Genomic DNA, 19,364 nt, shown 5'->3' on the forward strand with positions numbered 1-19,364 from the left:
CATACCTCTCCAGTTCAGAGAGAAGGATGTTGTGGGGGAGCGTGTCAAAGGCCTTACAGCGGTCCAGAGAGACGACATCTGTAGCCCTTCCCATGTCCACTGATGTCATCACTCCATCATAGAAGGCCACTAGGTTAGTCAGGCAGGACTTGCCCTTGGTGAAGCCATGCTGGCTGTCTCCAGTCACCTGCCTGTCCTCCATGTGCCTCAACGTAGCTTCCAGGAGGATCTGTTCCATGATCTTCCCAGGGACAGACGTGAGACTGACTGGCCTGTAGTTCCCCGGGTCTTCCTTTTTTTCCCTTTTTAAAAATGGGGCTTATGTTTCCCCTTTTCCAGTCAGTGGGAACTTCTCTGGACTGCCACGACTTCTCAAATACGATGGATAGTGGCTTAGCAGCTTCATCCGCCAGTTCCTTCAGGACCCACGGATGGATCTCATCAGGTCCCATGGGCTTGTGCACCTTCAGGTTCCTTAGATGGTCTCGAACCTGATGTTCTCCCACAGTGGGTGGCTCTTCATTCTCCCAGTTCCCGCCTTTGTCTTCTGCGGTTTGGGCGGTGGGGCTCGAGCACTTTATCCGTGTGTGCATGTTTGTATGCATACAGTATGACAGTTCAGCTTGGAAATTTGCCCTCCCAGCGCAGGGAGCGTCAGCTTCTTTTAAAGGGTCTGGATAGCTGCTACCTAAACACCAGCATTATACTATCTCTTCAGAAGACTGGCTTGTTCTTTCTGTCAAGAGTGATAAGCATTCACCCTGCAGTTGACTTCTAGTAAAGCTAGGCAGAGCTTCAGTAAATCTGTGAATCTTCTAAAAAATTGACATTATAAATAAAATTTCGTTGGAAGTAAGTTGTAAGTAGTGGGGTTTGAATTTAAATACCTGAGCTAGTTCCATACTGACCAGCTGCATAGTCATATTTGTTTGGTGTTTGGACTTTCTTTGCTTTTAATAGTTGATTTTGATGTGTTAAAGGAACTTTATTTAATGTTTTCATTTTTGTCTGGGAGTTATGCTGCTAAAGTCCCTTTAAGAAGTGTGAAGTTAGGGAAAGTTTTATTTACAGTCAGCCTAAAGGGAACCATGCTGATGATTAGATCCCTTTGATTGTCTTGAAATCCGGAAGACTATAAACGCTCATCTGAAGTATACACGAATTGGGCCAGTATCTGTTGTACTTACTGCAGTGTACCAAGTTGTGTGCGCGTTTTCAGAAATCCTATTAAAATACCAAATGAGATTTGAATCTCTGTAGCCATATGCTAAATTGCAAAACTAGAGCGTAGGACAAAAGGTCACTGTTTTATCTATTAGAGTTATAGAACTTTCTTTGTTAATTATGCATTCATCCAACTCTGAATATGTATCCTGCTATCTAGTTTAATTAAGTTTTGTTAAGTCATTTAGAGTGCTTGTCCCATATTTAGAACTTAAACTTTTTTGAATAATGCCACTAAGCATACTGATTTTTTGACAAAAAAAGACATGGTTAAATGTTATCTTCTGTGTGCGTGTCTTCCTGTTGCTTGTAGTGCTCTGCAGAAGTTTTAAAATGTATTTCTGAGGGCATGAATATGAGGAGTCGTCTTTGTGTATTGAAATGTAGATTTATAATGAGAGCTCATGTCTTTTTTAGTTAATTGTTGTATTTCCCAGGTTTTTTTAGATTGGTGTCCCTCTCCTTGTCTCTCCTCCCCACCTCCCAAGCAGTTTGTCTACTGCATTTACTTATTATGAGTCAACAAAATCTTCTCAGCTGTGGCCAACATTATTTTTTTTATTTATTGTAGCACTGTTCTTCAGCATTTTAGCTGTGTGGATTGTATGGTTAATATCATCTAATAAAGCACTTTTTCAGGTTAAAGAGAATTGAATCACTTGCAATCCAGTTTTTGAATTGCAGCACTTTAATTAAACACGTAAGTATGTAGACGAGTGTAATTTTTTCCAGCCTCAAACACCAAGAAAAAAGTCAGTATAGCTTCTCCATCTCTTGCTAAGAAACTTTAGTTAGGAAGAAAATAGAATTTCATCTCAATGTTCCATTAAACTTATAATAAAATAGGAAGAATTAAATTATTCTGATGATCACAATTTACATCTATGAAACAGTCTCTCCTTAGAGCTATGATTTTGCTTTTGGGCAGCCTGATGTCTTGCTCTCAGAAAAGAATCGAAGCTGCTTTAGGTAGGAGCCTTATTTTATGTTATTTTTCATTGTTTATAGGATTTTTAAAACTTTTTTGTCAGAAAGCTGATTTTTCTGAATCCCATGCCTAAGATAGAAAGATGAAATCTAAATAGTCCCTTTAGAGAAATGAGAGCTGTAGGCAAGCTTTCCCTGTCCTCCATATTAAAAGCTAAAAAAGGGCTCTCTGCAAATATGGTGTTCGATCTCTGCTTGTTTTTTAAATGTCAAACTGCAAGACGAGTTTATTTAAATACTTTCTTAGTGTTACTTGTTGACATAGCAGTTGTCTGAGTTCCCATCAGGGTGTCATTTGATCACTGGTAGGAAAGACGTAAATTAGACAACAAAAAAAGAAAAGTTGAGAACCTTAGAGCTGGAACAGTTTTGGGGGCCTATAAATAGTTGTCATCATCAGTTTCACACTCCTGGGACTTGGCTGAAACATGCTTTCCATATTGAATAGAGACTAGATTGAATTAAATTTATATAATCTTTGTTGACTGCATTGCAGCATTGTGAAGGTCCAAAGCTATTGTGGCTCAGTTCAGTCAGGTTTTCACTTCCTTGCTTTTTAGATTGCCCTGCATATATGTATATACATGCGCATACACTCATCTATTTATATACATAGATCAAGTGTGTATGTATATATGGGTATATGAGTGCACTTATTGTGCCGATATAGGTTACAGTATAACCTGAATCTTGCTGCCTTTTTCATACTCCTGGTGAATCCGCCAGCGCAGGTGAAGTTTTGCCTGCTGCGTTTTGCATGACATCAGCCCCAAAATCCCACCAGCCCCACAGATGCTCTTGTGGCTGACTTTAGCTGCAGCACAGGCTTTCCAAACAACCCTTGTCTCCCCCCCACTACTGAATTATCAGTCCTGCATGCTAAGCCAGATTTATTCTAGTAACGTGATCATGCCTGCATGGAGAAAATGTCAATCTGGGATCTCTCTTTTTTTATATATTAAATTTCCTGATTTTAAAACAGAATTGTGGTTAGATAGTTCAAAGAATTGTTTGAATGCTCTTGATTTCTGTGGTAAAAATTGTTAGTAATCAGTTTCTGAAGTTTCCCTCTCTTTTTATTTAAAGGGAAGAATAAAAGTAAACTTGCCCCAAATGTTTGGTGTGCCTGTTGACCTGTGTGTGACTTGATGGGGAAAAAGGGACACTTTTTTGGTCTTGCAACTGTTTTGATCTAGGGAAGAAATAGCGTTGCTTGGCTGTGGAAAATTACATGTTCAGTTGTGTAAAATGAGGTTGTATTCATCTCTCCCTGTTCTGTTACAAAGCCTGCATTTTTCTTGGAAGTAGTGGAGAATTTCACAGGGGGAGAAGAAAGTGATCTCAAGAACCAAAAGTGCACAAAATTAAAATAGAGAAGGAAAATGACGCTTTAAAGGGTGATAGTTGCATCTGAATTGAGAGATGAGTAACAGTATTTGAAAGAAAAATGCTCTAATGTTGGCTAAACTGGACTACTAGCCCACATTATAACTTGACAGCAATAGGCTTTTAAACAATAAAGATCATTTTTATTTCATCAAGCTAAAACTTATTTCATATCTAGTTAAAATGTATCAAGCTTTGTAGAAACTACAAATATTGCTTTGGAGACTTAAAGTGGTGTGAATATCATATTAATTATTTGTTTTCCATGTGTTCTTGTTTACAGACTAGTCTTTCCATATGGGGATGGGGAAGTCTTGGCGTTGTGCTTTTTCTAGTAACTTTTGGACCCTTCGCTATATTTTACTTTGCATTTTATATCCTCTGCTTTGTGGGTGGGTAAGTATACTACTTAGTGTTTTGTATGATTTACTATGAAAGTAAAATTTTAATGTGTATATTAGCAAATAGTTTGCTCTGAAAATCTGAAGTGAATTCTATATAATTAATATTTCCACATTTGAGCAGCTCTTTATGTGCAAAATTTTTTTTCTTGAAATCTAAATTTTATCAAAAGTAATTTTTTGTTGTTGTTGAATAGTGCTTATACTACCTATGCCCAGGTAAAAAAAAAAGGAGATTTCTGATTAAAAAAAAAAAAAGTAGCTATTTATAACGGGTGTTGGAGGATAAATACTCGCATAAAACCAATGTTTGCTTCAGTTCATACTTCTATTACTGTGTCAGTTCTTTTCCCTGGTACTTACTAAGTAATTATGTCCCCTTTCCTTATCACAATCTCATTTTCCTACCTAAGATACTTCATTCATGAGGAAAGTGAGTGTTTTCCTGGGTGTGTGGAAATGATGCTGCATCTTGTGACATCTTGAACAAGTAGATCAGTTCAGCAGCTGTAGACATTTCATACTTTATCTGTATAGACAGGAAGGGAGCAAACAGGTGATCTTTTTATAGTCTTTAGCACCATTATTACTGTGTGTATTATAATGTCTGCCTTATAACCATTAAAACTTATTTTTAATGCCAAGTGTAAATGTATTACTGGGGTATTCCTCCTTCTTCTCACTCATAAGACTAATCTGCAGGACAGTAACATTTCTAAGGTCTCCAAGACCTGCTTGGCTTCTGATGGGATGTTTGGGCTGTCTTTAATGTTTCGTTTTCTTTTTTTTCCTTCCTTTGAAACACACTTTTAACCTGCTTATTGGATACAGTACAGAATATATGTATATTCCTGTATGTCTCATCGAAAAATGTAATAGAGTTTAGTGGCTAGAATTAGAGTTACTATGCTTAGGTTTCAACTGTATTAAACCTGGAATTCCATCTCTGAGAAATCAGAATAGTCAGTCTACTAGAGCAAGGATTTTGTTAAAGTAAAACTAACTTTTCAGTAAATGCTTTTGTCTTGTTAAGTCTTGATACAAGTATGATTGGCATATTTTGCTGGCTGTTTGTCCAGGGCAAAAGGCAGAGTTCGTCCAAAGGGCAAGAGTTTGTCCATTTACTGTTTTGTATTACTACTTCCTTAGTATTTGCAGTGTGAAAAATAATATGGGATATAATTTCTTAAAAACTTATCCCTCCTTCCTGCTCAATTTCAGTTACTTGGCTTTTCAAAGCTAGCAGTCAAAGCAGTCTCTCATGGAGTATGTCTGAAGTCAGCTACAGTTTGCTGCTGTGAGACTGCCGCTGGTGCCTGAGCTTGCTCATTCTCAAGTCAGCTCTGTATCTCTTTGCTGTGATTCTTTGGCTGCTGTGGTTCATTTTTATAGCTAGTCAGTGAACATTGATCTTCTTAAGGATAAATTCATTTTGTGGTAGTGTATCTGTTAAAGCAGAATTTGTATCCATCTTCCTATTATGTGTTTACTTATGTAGACAGATATGAAGTCTCAGCCCTTCCAGTAGAATGTCATTACTTCATTACTTTAACATACACATCTTCTTGGCTAAGGCTGTGATCTGGCCCTTTTTTACACTGTTAATCTTTTTCAAAGTGACTCACCTACTTGAACATTCAGCATACAGGTCCGTGAGTGCTAACTAGGTCAAATAGATTTATGTCTGAATTATTCTTGCCTGCTTTTCCTTTTTGAATTAATTCCTGTGAAGTTACGTAAAGTACTTGGTCCTGTTTCTCTTAGAAATAAACAGAAATTAATGTTATGAAATAACTTTTTCACTTATGATTAGCAATTATGTATCATAACATCATTTATATAAATTAAAAAAATAATCTAATTTTGGTTCATGATTATGGTGGTTTCCTTAATACTTACTGTACCCTTATCTGGAGCAAAATAACAGTTTTGGACATGGATTTTTATGGTAGAACTTTATGTTGAAACTTGGAGTTCTTATCCAATTTGGCATGCAGTTTTCTAACTTTTTATACTTGCTCAAAAACAGTGGCCTGTATCAATAGTTTCTGACTTCTGCTAGCTGGGAGTCCACTTCTATCCCATTTTGCAGTTCAAACAAAAGAAAATGTTGAATTGTAGCTGGTTGCACCCTTAGTATTGACCTAAGCATTTAAAGTATATGCCAGTAAGTTGTGAAGGAAGACAGTGTTGGTGCCATAGCTGTATCAACATAATCTGTTTATACGGTTTCACTTCTGTTATGTGCTTTCTAATTATTTCTTTCTGATTTACTCTTAACTGTGCATTTCCTCTTACACAGATAGCTTGTAGTAAGTGCACTGTTGTGTGCATGGAAGGATACTGAAACCATTTGTGTGTATGAATAAAAGCTTTAAATCAAAAGTTGTCTTTAAATTTGTTTTGTTTTAAGAGTGATTTATAAAGTGTTAGCTTTTTTCTTGTTTTGTAGTACATCCCTCTTCAATTCAGGATCTGGTAACTCATTGCTTAGGGAATTGAGCTCTTTCCACCAAAAGCAGGAGACAAAAGATAGATATTGTTTCTTTAACCTGTGTAGCCAAGACTATTACAAGGTGTTAATCTTCATGAAATATTTTTTGCCTCTACTTTAAGTATTGGTGCGGACCCCTTAACTTGAGTGCTGGGCCTGTCTTATCCTCTGCCTTTTCTTTGTACCATGTATGTTTCTTACCTTATTTTCTCTCCTTCCCTCTTTCAATCCTAAGGAGGTAAAATAAAAATAATGTGAATTGTGGCTCTGCCAACAGCCTTAGGCTTTTGGTGTTGAGACTTCAAATTTCTTGGACCATCAATTGCTTTGCCATTTAAAGGAATTTGCTCTGTCGTCAAAAACATAATTATCAGTATTTAATCACATTCATAGATATGTGACTGGCTGCCTACATTGATGATTCTAACTGCTGACCAAATCGGGAACGGTTCTGAAGCTGCTTTTTGACTTTCACAAGGCATTCAGCTGAGGCTGTTACTTTTCAGACTTGAAGGGAAAATGCTAAATCTGCAGTCTTCATTGTTCTATCTTTCACCTTTGTTCTGTTGTTGATTTGCCCCTGTGAAAAGCTGTCCTTCTAAAAAATCTTTGGAAAAACTTAACAACAAAAATTTAAGTAAAATACAATCTCTTCCTTTTTCTGTTCTATTCATTTAGAGAAAAGACTGAAATGATTTCTCATTTACTGTATTGAATATCCTCTTGATGAATTAGATAAGCATTTATGCTGGAAGTTTCTGGTTAGCTAACAGATGCACTGAATGGTCAGGCTATGTATCCTTCTCTAATGCACACAAGATTTTAAATTAGAATAAAATGTATTAATTTCTGTATAGAAGCAGAAGCTCCTAGCATTTTTAGGTTAAAAATGAAAATACTTAAAAGCATCGAGAAGATGAGCATATATTTAAACTATATTGGTAGCATATTAGTATTTTTGAATGAGTCGTTAACTTTAAAAGTGTCATAACATTTGAGAGAAAACAGATGTATAATCTATAGCTAGTTATTTCCAAGGCTTCAGTCCTTTTGAATAAAAGAAGAGAAGCACCTCTCCCTTCCTTGCCTTCCCAAGTTGCTCATACATGTTTGAAGTTAAAACTGATTTTTGGCCCCCCAAAAAAATGCCTTTTGGGCATACTGTTTTCTTTAAAAGAAGACTGAGGTTTCTAGTAGAAAAGTGGTAGATAATAAAACTTTTTAATAATTAAAAAACCGCAACACCCCCCAAACCAAAACATTAGTTAACTTTTAAGCATAGTGAACCTAATATTGAGATTTTTCTAAGCAAGTTTTTGTCCTTGAACTGAATTATGATGCTTCTAGCACCATTGGTGTTATGATTTTAAAGCTATCTGGAAGTACCTGGAGCAGAAGAGCAATGAAATCTGCTTTTATTTTTTTTCTCATACATAGAAAGTACATGTGGTTGGCAGATAAAGATGGCTGTAAGGGAATATCAAGTGAAATTTTCTTATGCGTTACCAAGTTACTGATAATAATTTTGTGTAGCTTTTCTTTCTTTTTTTTTTTTTTGTCCTGGGGTTGTGCAAGTATAAATGACCGCCTCCCTGCTTCTGAATTACTGAGCCTCCGGAGTACTTAAAAAGAACGTTTCCCAGTTTGGGAATTAAAACCTTCAAATGGCATATTTTACCTTGGTTAGGAATTTTATTCTAATCATGTAAGAGTTTCATATATCAACAGCAATCTATATTAAAAGAATGTATTATTTCAGCATGTTTCAAGCCTGGAATAACTTTGTGAGTTCCTGTGGTCACAAATGTTGGTCAGCTGGCCTTTAAAATGAATGCTTTGAAATTTCTGTAAAAAGCTATGCGTGTTTAGCCATCCCAAGGCTAGGCTGAGCAGCAGTAACTTCATATTCTCTTTTTTTTTTTCTTTTAATGCTTGACTTTTCAAAGGCTACATACTTTGGTTATGCTATAATTGGCACAGCTTTTAGTTTTTCATCTATTTCTTGGTAAAACCAACTTTATGTTTGTGTTTTTGTGCCCTAGTGTCATAAGCCGTAAATAAATTACTGCTGTTGTAGCTAGGTTGAACTTTTTGTAATGGTTGCTTTTCCCCTTATGCCTTCATTATATCATAAAGAAAACAGTAATAAAATTAACTGCTGTCCTGCTTAACTATAAGTCATAATTTAAATATCACTGTAGAATTGTGAGGGAAGAAGGTAATGAATTTCTGATCTAACATTCTTTTAAAATAAATGGTCCAGGAGTGCATTTTAGATTTAATATGCTGAATTAATTAAAACCAAACCAACAACCAAAAAAACCCAACACCCCAAAAACCCCAACACCTTGTGTTTGACTTCAGTTATCCTCTAGACTTTTTCCTTGACTCTGTTCTTATGCAGCCTGGCAGGACTACTGTGTTTTGGTGTTGGGGTTTTGTTCCCCCCCCCCTTCTTTTCAGCTTAAAATAAGTTCCCAGTTGAAAATTTTTCTTACTTCTTGTTTAAACACGTGCAATCAGTAGTTAGTAACTACATCAGTTTCTTCCTGGTCTGTGTTTTTGTGACTTATGCCACAATGCAGTGTCCTAAATGTATCTCTAAAGAGTTTGTTTCTTCATAGTGTTGAAGTAAAAGAATCTTTGTATAAATACAACCGGAGCAGCTTATGTATGTACCCTCTTTCTGTGTACTAATATTTGTGAGCACTAGTGTGCCATCACAGGTTCTTCTCATGCAGCAGACTGTGTAGTATAGGCTGTGCTATATAGATCTGCTATGTGCTAAGAATGTATCAAGACTGAACACGAGACTGGGAAACTTCATACTTAGTATTGAGCATATTTGAGTTATTTTGAGCAGCATGCTACACTGTGAAAGAGCATTGTACTAGGAAAGTAAACAGTGAGAATTGTAATATATTGTCATTTTATAACCTGCTGTGAAATATTTTCTAGGAGGGGGGAAAGATGACTTGTTCTAGCTGGTCTTTCTTTTTCCATTTTAGGGGTTTTGTGGTCACTCTACTATTTGGAAAAAGCAACTCAGAAAAATACCTTGAGCAGTGTGAACATTCGTTTCTTCCTTGTACATCAGTTGGGATCCCTAAGGTAAGGAGAGTTTACTGGTCTTAACTTCTAGATCAGATTTTATAACTTCGAAAATTAGAATAACACTAATAATCAGTTTTAATCTAAGAATTTTACCCATTTCTTGAGGTAAGAGAGCCTGCTTTTATGTTTTGAGTCAGCTGCAATGTGCAAGTGAAATGCAAGATTTTTTGTTTTTGAAATACAAGCTTTTTAAGCATGTATGGAAAGTTTGTTTCAAGTATTGTTTCTGGCTTCATTATGAGAAATGAGTAAGATGTAACTGGCTAATATTATCTGTGAGAGAATTACTAAACCATTCCTTTCTAGACTACTTGTGTGTGTTGGGGGTTTTTTTTGGGGGGTAGTGGTATGTCCTTCTTGCTTTTTCTTGCAAGATTGTCATGACTATTTAGGATTCTTCCATCACTGGATCTGTAGTCTCTCCAGTGTTGATTGTTTTGATTGTTTGTGATCAGAAAGTTGCTTGCCTAGCTAAGAAGATTAAACTGTTAATAAAGGTGAGATTTATAGTACTTCAGGGACGTAGAAGTTATCTTTGGCTATCTTTAAGACCAAGCAAAAATCCTGGAAATGCATACATAAATGTGGAGCAGCAGTGGGATCCCCTTTTCAACTCTCTTCTTTTTTTCTGTTTGTTTGATGGACCTAAATTCAGGGTTCCTAATTGAATAAATATGCATCTGTTTAGTGCAGAATGAATTCTTAATAGCCAAGAGGTAGAATTTCTAGGAATTCCTGGTTTATGAACCAATACATTTTGGCAGCTCAGAAGTTTAGATATATCTTGGCCTAATCTGTTTGCACTCATCAAAACAGAGAAAACACTTTAACTCAAAGATTGCTAGCAATGTTATATTTAATCTCACCACTGGTTTGACTGAAACATCCTGCCCTTTCGTAGCTGTCAGGTCACTATGCTTCATGTTGTCTGTGAAGGGGGGTGTGTGTGTTCGACTTTCTTATCAGTAGCACATAGAAGATATTTATTTTGTGATTCAGCAGTTTGTTTTCTAATCACAAAACTTTTTTTGTGACTGGTTCATAGCTCAGTTGGTAAGTGGCCTTTTCACTTAAGTCTCTGAATCTGTTGAGATAAATCTGGAACTTAAGTATATTCTAAACCATAAAGTAACGTCACTGGTCCAAATGAAAAATATAAAGTTTAAGGCTGAAAAAGGGCAAGTCAGCAATCAACTAATGATTCTGTTCCCTTAATGAAACCTCATTTTAGGGGACTAAGGTTCTTGGTGCTATATAGACTTTAGTGCTTATAGTGTGTGGATTGTGGAGTGTTGCTTATGTCTTGTGTTTTGAGAGAAGATTTACAAGAAGTTTTTCTGTCTTTTAAATTTCCTCTACGTCGCTGAAACTTTTTTTATGTTAATGATACTTTTTTGAGGTCAGTACATGTGTATGCTCTGGTTGCCTTATAAAAGAATAAAAAGTTGTGTGGGTTGTTTTTTTGGGGGTTTTTTTGTTTTTGTTTTTGTTTTTCCCTCCTAATCCTTGCAAATTCAGTAGTTTGACTTCTGATTTGAGTGTGGATTATTGACAGATCACTTTTCTCAACTGATCTGTCTTGACTAATCTCTGGATTTAAGTTTTGTAGTACGAAGGTATTTATTTTTAGCTGGCTTGCCAAATACTGTTTGAAGTTGTTCAACTAAAATCTGTTTGTCTTCTACAATAGTGTTTTGTATTTCTCTTTTGCCACTGCTATTAAAATAGCATTAGATAGTTTAGCTGAGCTTTTCAGTAGCAGTGCAAGAAGATAGGAGTCCTAACCAAAACCAAATGTGTGGTTTGCTTGGGATTCCTATTTGCCATTTCTGTATTAAATTTCTGCTGACTTACGCTTATTGGAAAGTAATATTTTTAACTTGAAATTGTTTTAATGTTTAAAGCCATTGTGGCCCTAAGTGGTCTGTCTTGAACAATGAATATTCTTCCAGGTGGCTAGTGTATAGGTTATGCTTCTTCCATGAACCAAGTACAAAACTGAATTCACCTCAGTATTAAATTCTTTTATGATACTGTATTTTGAGAAGTAATCTGATGATATAGGTTCTTCATAAGAAGCTCTTTTCCCCAAAAGCGGTCGGAGTTTTATCAATTGTTTTGAGTGTTTTTTGTTGTTGGGGGATTTTTTAGGCTAAGATGAATGTTCAAATGCTTGATTTTAAAGAAATCGGTTATAATTCAGAGCACCAAAATTGTGGATGGAAATAACATGTAGAATGTACCAGACTCTAAGTTACAACACAGGATTCGGTGCAGATAGGTTTCCTTGGTTGCTGCTTATTATACTTGTTAGCGAATATATAATGAATGCCTCACATTAAGGAGAAATAGTTATGTAAGTTGTTTGATGGAAGATTATTTACCTTTCTGCCCTTTATTTTTGGTTTGGGTTTTTTTCATACACGCAGGGAGGTTTAAAATTAGGATTATACTTGCTTTTCCTTTTGCAAATCTGTTTTATACAACTTTGTATCAGGAATGTACTCGATGCCATAATGTACTGGTTCTGTAAGATACACAATTGTCTGCACGTTTACATTAAAATAATGTTGAATGAAAGGCAAGTTTAGAGCCTTCTGAACTGTTAACTAGAACACTATTTTCAATAAACATTATAGATTCAGTCCACCTTCAACATAAGTGTGGAATGATCAGTTATTATCATAATTGATGTCTCATGCTTCATCCAAAAGACAAGAGTTTCTGTCGGCTGGGTACAGTATTGCCAAATTACTATAAGATAACAGTGATAACAACTTATAAGTGCTAGTTGCGTATTTGATCCCTGACTAGTCTCTGAATGTCTTTTATTTTGAGTCAGTTGGTCATATGCTATGTTATGGATTTGATGCAGACGTGTAAATCCTCTGTGTCTTGTCCACTCATGAAAGCCTGTGACTGCAAGTATGCGATTTGAGAAATAGCGGCACAGTCCAAATGAGGTATTTTTCGTATTTAATAGTTACCTAGCATAGCTTCAAAAAAGGACTCTGAAATATCTATTAATGCAGCAATGCAAAAGTCTGAAGTCTACTCAGTCACTGCAGTTACATGCTTGTGGAGCCTGGGTTTCTTTACTCTGTGCTGCATCTCACTTTGCGGAGTATATGTCCCACGTTCCTCATAAGTGCTTCCTACCTGCTTAAAATGAAGTAAGTAGGTGTCAAATTTAACAATAACAAGTGATATTAATTTTTCCTAACTAATGATTTAATACTGGTAGAGTATGTCAGGCTAATACTGTGTATGAAGTGTCAGTCGAATAGAACAGTTTTCTTCATGTGAGTTGGGTCCTTTCTTTAAGTCTGTCTTCTAAGTCAATGTCTGGAAGGCCAGGCTTAAAGCCGGTAGTGCTTTCCAAGTAAGAGCTATGGTCAGCTGTTGTAGCTGCAATGAAATAAAAGCAGATATTCTAAATCTTAGATGTCTTCAGATGTATCAAAAGCAAATGAAATTATACTGCATGTACATAAACATTTCACTGGAAAAAAAAGAATATGAAAGAACGGTCTAACCTTCTAGTTGGCTCTGCTTTGAGCAGGAGGTTGGCCAAGATGACTTCCTGAAGTCCAGACACACCTGAATCCTATGATCCTATGAACATTCAGATTTTTACCAAGTAACCTTGTGTATTCTCTGTGTGTCCCTCCCTCTCTTCTGGCTGCTGCTTTTTTTGCTGCTGCTTTTTCTTCTATGTTTTCCAAATGTGGTTTTATGCATGCAGTCCTCAAACTTCAAAACTGTCTTTTAACAATTATGTTTGGCAATTTGAACTATGCTGTGCTTAGTAAAAATATTTAATGATTCCATTCTGGGGTTTTTTTTTGGTATTTTTGACACTGTCAAGACAAAAATATTTTGCAAATTCATTACTACATAGCTGGAGTATTTTTTGAATATGAGTCAACTTTATTCATATTAACATAGCATTGAACCGTTCCCTTGTTTTAAAAGTTAAAAAATATACTGAATTTTGCAACAAAATACTTCTGTGTTGTGATACAGAGTTGGGTTAGGTAGGAGGAGGAATGTTTCCTGGAGGAATGTTTCTCAGGTGTTTCTCTGCCATTCACTGTTAACTGGTTTGAATGAGAGATACTTAGGGAGAGTCAGGTAGAATAGAAATGCTGGACATATGGTTTATAATTTTTTGATCTATGGTTTTTGGCAGTTCTTCTCTGTTTCTGGTAGTCATAACTTTCTCTCTAGGTCAAAGAATAAAGTAACTTGATTTTTTCCGAACAATAGTGTAGGTTTGTTGGGTTGTTATTTCTTTGAAAATAAAGGGGTTTATTGCTGATTTCATCTTAAGTTTATAGAAAGACACTGTATTAGCCTTCTCAGAGGAGCACTGATAAAGGGTGTTCTCTTTCAGTATGTCACTTGCCGAAAGTCAGCTCTGATGAAGTCATTCCTGGAGTTAACTGCTCTGAGTTGCAAGTCCTTCTATAAAATAATTTTTTACCCCCTCATCAATCGCTTTTTAAAGGCTTGTCAAGTAGTGATGGTTTTTTAAAAAAAAAAAAAAAAAAAAAAGTAATTTCTCTTCTGGCATAGAGTAAACTGAGATTGATAAACTGAGAGAAGAAAAAACCCAACTGAACAGTTACCTGCCTGAGGTTGCACAAGAAGTTCAATCAAGTATGGAACTGGGGTATTACCCACAAACTATCTTGTGCTGCTGTCGTGTGTGTCCGTCCGCGTCCCGTCCCGTCCCCCCGCCCCCCCTTTATAACTATTTGAGTTTTATTTCCTTCTGATCTAGTATTTTAGCAAACTCACTCCTTTACAGTAAGGAAGAAGTAGGCTTTCAGGTTAGCTCCTCACCATTATTTACTATGTAGTGAAAAACACAGATACTGTTGTTGCCCAGAGAGGTGGTGGATGCCCCATCCCTGGAAACATTCCAGGTCAGGTTGGACGGGGCTCTGAGCAACCTGATCTAGTTGAAGATATCCCTGCCCACGGCAGGGGGGTTGGACTAGATGACCTTTAGAGGTCCCTTCCAGTACAAACCATTTTATGATTATATCTTATCTACCCTATAAACTATAATAGGGAAAATGTTGTATAAAGTCGTTACTGGAGGTATACATATATCATAAATAGTAGAGCTGGTTTTTAATTATAGCTAAAACTTGCAAAGTTACGTTTCCTACTCTCTTTCAAGTGCATAGAAGAAATGAAACGTGAAGCCAGACCTATTAAGATTGACAGAAGACTGACAGGTGCAAATATAATTGATGAGCCTTTGCAACAGGTAAGTTCTAATCAGGACTATTTAACCTATTTTTATTTTTGCAAGTATTGACTATGTAATGTCTAAGTAGTTGAGAGACAAATACAAGGTGAGAAACGTTATCGTATTTGAGAGTGGTAAGTGAAAAAACATTGAGGATGGGCCAGGATATTGGGCAATATTTGAGTCTGTTTTCTGTATGTTACAGTTTCTCAGCATAGCAGTGATGAATGCACGTCAACTATGAAAAAGAGGTTTCAGTCTATGAGTTGTATTGTTTCACTCACAATTTCATAATGGTAGGGGGAGTGGGGTTCACTGCGTTAACCTTTTAAGACTGTTGTTGCATTATCAGGCATAAAAAGCTATTTTATATTTTGTTGTCTTTTGTTCATTAGTTCATCTTTCTTTTTTCCTTTCCAATTTCAGGTAATCCAGTTTTCCCTGAGAGACTATGTGCAGTATTGGTATTACACACTAAGTGATGATGAATCGTTTCTTCTGGAAATCAGGCAGGCTCTTCAGTATGCACTTGTTCAGTTTTCTGCCAGGTAAGATTATTTGTATTTACATCAATACACTGTCTAAGCAAGTGGACAAATACCTCTGTGGGTTTAATGGTGGTAGATAAACGATTAAGTTTATCTATTGGCATAGTTCAGTGCATTTTACAGAAAGAACATGTAAAATTTTAAGATCATGTTCTAAGAACTACAGTCTTTCTCTGATCCCTTGAGGAATGAATGGAGATGATGTTTGTAGTCGTGGTCTTTTGTAAAATGGCCTTTTCGAAATTTTGATTACTGTCTGAAATGACTGAATACTATTTTTCTGCAACTTAAGCATTGAGTTGTATGAATCATCACCTTTTTATATGCAGGTCTGTTTCATATAAATAGCAGGGCTATTCCCAACATAAGTCAGTCTGAAAGCCTTTAATTCAAATATCTGTATCAGCTCAGATAACTTTTAAAAGTGGTCTTGCTCTTCAATATGTACCTTTATACGTATATGTACCTTTATATCCAACTTGTTTATTAAGTAATGATTTCAGGTGTTCCTCCCACTGTGCTGATTGTTACCTGTTTTCCCTTCAGAAGAGGTTGTGAGTCACCTAAATATAATAAACTTCTTAGCAATTTGGTGGTGGTGGTATCCCCTCCCTCTATTGACTTGAAAATGCAGGTCAGTGTGCTTTTCTGGCAAGAAAGGTCAAAGATGGTGAGCTAGGTTTAATGTTAGGAAAAATTCATTATAGTAAAATCTTATTGATTGTGAAATAATGGAAATCCTAGGAAACAGTGTTGGAAATAATGAAAAGTAGGCTAAATAAACAGTATATTACAGCAAGCAATCCTGTGCTTACATGAAACGGACCTGGCTGCCCAACTGTGGTGGTTTTGTCTATCTGGTGAAGCTACTTCATTGAACAGTATCAAGCACTGGGTTTGTGTCAAAGCAGGTCAAGTTATAACCAATTTAGTTATTTTTCCTACAGTACAATAGCTCTTCAAAAATAGCCACTGCTCCTGTGCAGTTGTGTTCTTCTGTACAAATCAAATCAGTTTCACAGGGCTGCAGCAGTTGATTGTTGCTGTTAGGAGAAAATCTGGTGTATTTATAATGATTGTAGTTGGATATAGCTATAGCAGTCTTAGATTAGTACTGTCATCTCTAATTTCATATACCCTGTGAGCTTCTGGAGAGAATGAGTACAGTGGGATTTCCCCCCCCCCCCCCCCCCCCCACCCTGCCCGTCCCCCCCTTGAGAGTTGCACATGTGGAAGAATGATGTAAGGCTGCCACCTAGTGTATTTATATGATTTGTTGATTGTGCAGATGGTGGATCTGGTTGACTGCCCTTTGACACAGCTCCGCTTCTTATTTCCACATCTAGATTTTGCAGTAGGCTTCCCTCTCTTCGAATTCCTTATCCCTTTCTCTCTTTTTGAGGGGAAAAAAGGGCAGGTGAGGGAGTAAATGCAAAAAAGGAAGTGTTGTGGAAGGATTCTGCTATAACAAAGTAGGTATCTGAGAGAATTCAGGTAGTGGAATACTTAGTGCAGAGTAAAAGCCATCACTAACATCTAGCTCATTAAACCTATAACTCACAAGTGCCTTTTTAGTTTGGCTAGTAAGGCATGGACATCACAAGAAAATCTCTGCATCTTTTTCATACCACTAATGAAATGGTTTTATGCAAATCTAACAGTGACTATTTTCTGATGCAAATCTATGTGCATTGTTGGAGAGTCACTCTGACAACCTCTCATATAAGCTGTGGAATCAATTGTTGATAACATTAGGTTGCTTGTAGTTTCAAATGAAACGTGTTTTCTCACTCATGCATATACTGCAAATTCAGAAAAAAATGATTTTGTTTAGGTGCCTTCCAAAATGATAGAAAGTATGGCTGGAGAAGACCTGGGGAGTATTTTAGTTTTAGGCTGTAGATGCTTGTAAGCTGTTTATATCAGGGTTTTTCACAGATATTTGACAATATCATGAATTAGAACACTATTTCTAGATATTAATGTTGACCTTAAAGTAAATCAAACATAAATATTAATGTGGTGTGAGAGTGGTGTTTTACAATATTTTATTTGTTTTCAATGAATAAGTGATTAGGAGACTGATTTATTTCTTTGCTTTTCCATGTTTACTGTCAGTGTGGTTCTTGGCAGGGATGAAGGAGAAGTAGAAATTTGTTATTGTACTTTGTATTCAGGACAAAATAATTCATTTTCATGGATGCCCTTTTCTGATAGGTCAAAGGAAACAGACTGGCAGCCTTATTTCACTACACGACTTGTTGATGACTTTGGCACTCATCTTCGAGTTTTCAGAAAAGCTCAGCAAAGAATAACAGAGAAAGGTGATCAGATGAAAGGTAATGTAATGATTTAAATATTTTTTGCTTTGAGTCTGAGTAGGCAGGTATCTTACATGTGTGAAATAGTTAGCTTTATTTTATAATTCAAGTTTACTCTCAAGTTTCTATCTTTACAAAAAAGTATGTTTCTCTTTATTTTCTTTTGTTTAGACCAAGCCGAGGAACTTGTAGATACATTCTTTGAGGTTGAAGTTGAAATGGAAAAAGAAGTCTGTCGTGATCTAGTCTGCACTTCTCCCAAAGATGAAGAAGGTCTCTCAATATTATCTTCTGAAGCTATTTTAGTATAGCAGACTAAAATACAGTTGTGTTAACAATATGAAATATACTGAAATCTTAGCATGTGTCTTTCAAAGCTATACTATAATGGTGTACATATGTAGCTATTCTTCTTTTCATTGGAAGAATTTTAAGGTAGAAATATGTTTTCTGGGAGGCAGGGAATGGCTTTGCAGATTCTTATTGCTTTTTCTTAGATCTGCTTTCCTTATCATTACTCCATAGTCTTCATTAAAAAAATCAGTTTATCTTTTTGGGCAAAGTGTGAAGGAGGGGGAAAAAGATCCCTGTATGTGTTAAATAAGGAAAATACGTTGGAGTTAGTTTTTTGGTTCTTGGAATTTGGCTTTCTTTTGTCTTGGTTTTGAGACTGTAGATCTATCTCAGGTTTACATCAGTGCTGCTTATATTCAGTCTGGAAGGTGTTACTGTGATGCTTGGAGTATAAGAATATATGTGACTGTGTAGTTGAATTTCATTTTAAGGATTTATCTGTTGGCTTTTATGATATCAGATAAGATGTGAAATAATATAAAATTGTGCTGAGTGTTTTTTGGGTGGGTTTTTTTGTTCTCTCTCTCTAGGATTCCTAAGGGATCTGTGTGAGGTTTTACTGTATATATTGCTACCTCCTGGAGACTTCCAGAACAAGATCATGCGATACTTTGTCAGGGTAAGTACAGACTCTAAAAGCCATCCCAATTCTTTGGTTTAACGCCATCAAAAATTTTAGATCTGAGCTGCTCTTCTTATTTTATTCTGTAGAATTGATCTAATTTAATATTAGGTTATTTTAAATGTACAACCTTCAAGTATTTAATAGCAGAGAACAGTTTGAGTGAAATGTTGAAGTTTCTTTTAGCTCTGGCAACATTAGAAAAGCATGATAAAATGGAGGTTGTTTTTCTTGAGATATTAACATCTAACTTTAATTGGAAGGGAATGTGCTAGTGCCTTTTGAATGTTTTCTGTAATTATTCATCTTTTATTTAGCCTCTACACAGTGATTTTTAAATTATTGCAGTTGTCTTAGCTTTATTCATAAACGTATAAAAAGACTTATTATATTTTGTTTTTCAGGAAATCCTCTCCCGAGGAATTCTTCTTCCATTAATAAACCAGCTCAGTGATCCTGATTATATTAATCAGTATGTCATATGGATGGTAAGATTTATAATGTTTAAGAGGAATGGTATTTCCAGAATACGTTCATATAAAGCTTTACTTATGTTTCCTGTAATCATGGCAGATAGATACCTGGTAGAAAAGTTACCAATGGATATATTGGCAGAGGTAGTGAATTTACGGCTGTTGTACTACATTTCT

General features: G+C 36.0%; 1 protein-coding gene across 1 annotated transcript in view; it reads left to right on the forward strand.

The window, feature by feature from the left end:
• Positions 1-3,884: 3,884 nt before the first annotated feature.
• The window catches only part of SNX13 (sorting nexin 13), a 49,942-nt gene continuing 34,462 nt past the window's right edge, over positions 3,885-19,364 (forward strand). The window contains exons 1-8 of the mRNA XM_009326085.1: positions 3,885-3,993; positions 9,501-9,603; positions 14,798-14,887; positions 15,296-15,417; positions 17,635-17,756; positions 17,910-18,011; positions 18,623-18,711; positions 19,119-19,202. Coding sequence (XP_009324360.1) covers positions 14,810-14,887; positions 15,296-15,417; positions 17,635-17,756; positions 17,910-18,011; positions 18,623-18,711; positions 19,119-19,202 — 597 coding nt within the window. The 5' untranslated portion in view covers positions 3,885-3,993; positions 9,501-9,603; positions 14,798-14,809. The remainder of the gene's footprint in view (positions 3,994-9,500; positions 9,604-14,797; positions 14,888-15,295; positions 15,418-17,634; positions 17,757-17,909; positions 18,012-18,622; positions 18,712-19,118; positions 19,203-19,364) is intronic.

Source organism: Pygoscelis adeliae, unplaced genomic scaffold, assembly GCF_000699105.1.
Source record: "Pygoscelis adeliae isolate BGI_AS28 unplaced genomic scaffold, ASM69910v1 Scaffold15, whole genome shotgun sequence".
Lineage (NCBI taxonomy): Eukaryota > Metazoa > Chordata > Aves > Sphenisciformes > Spheniscidae > Pygoscelis > Pygoscelis adeliae.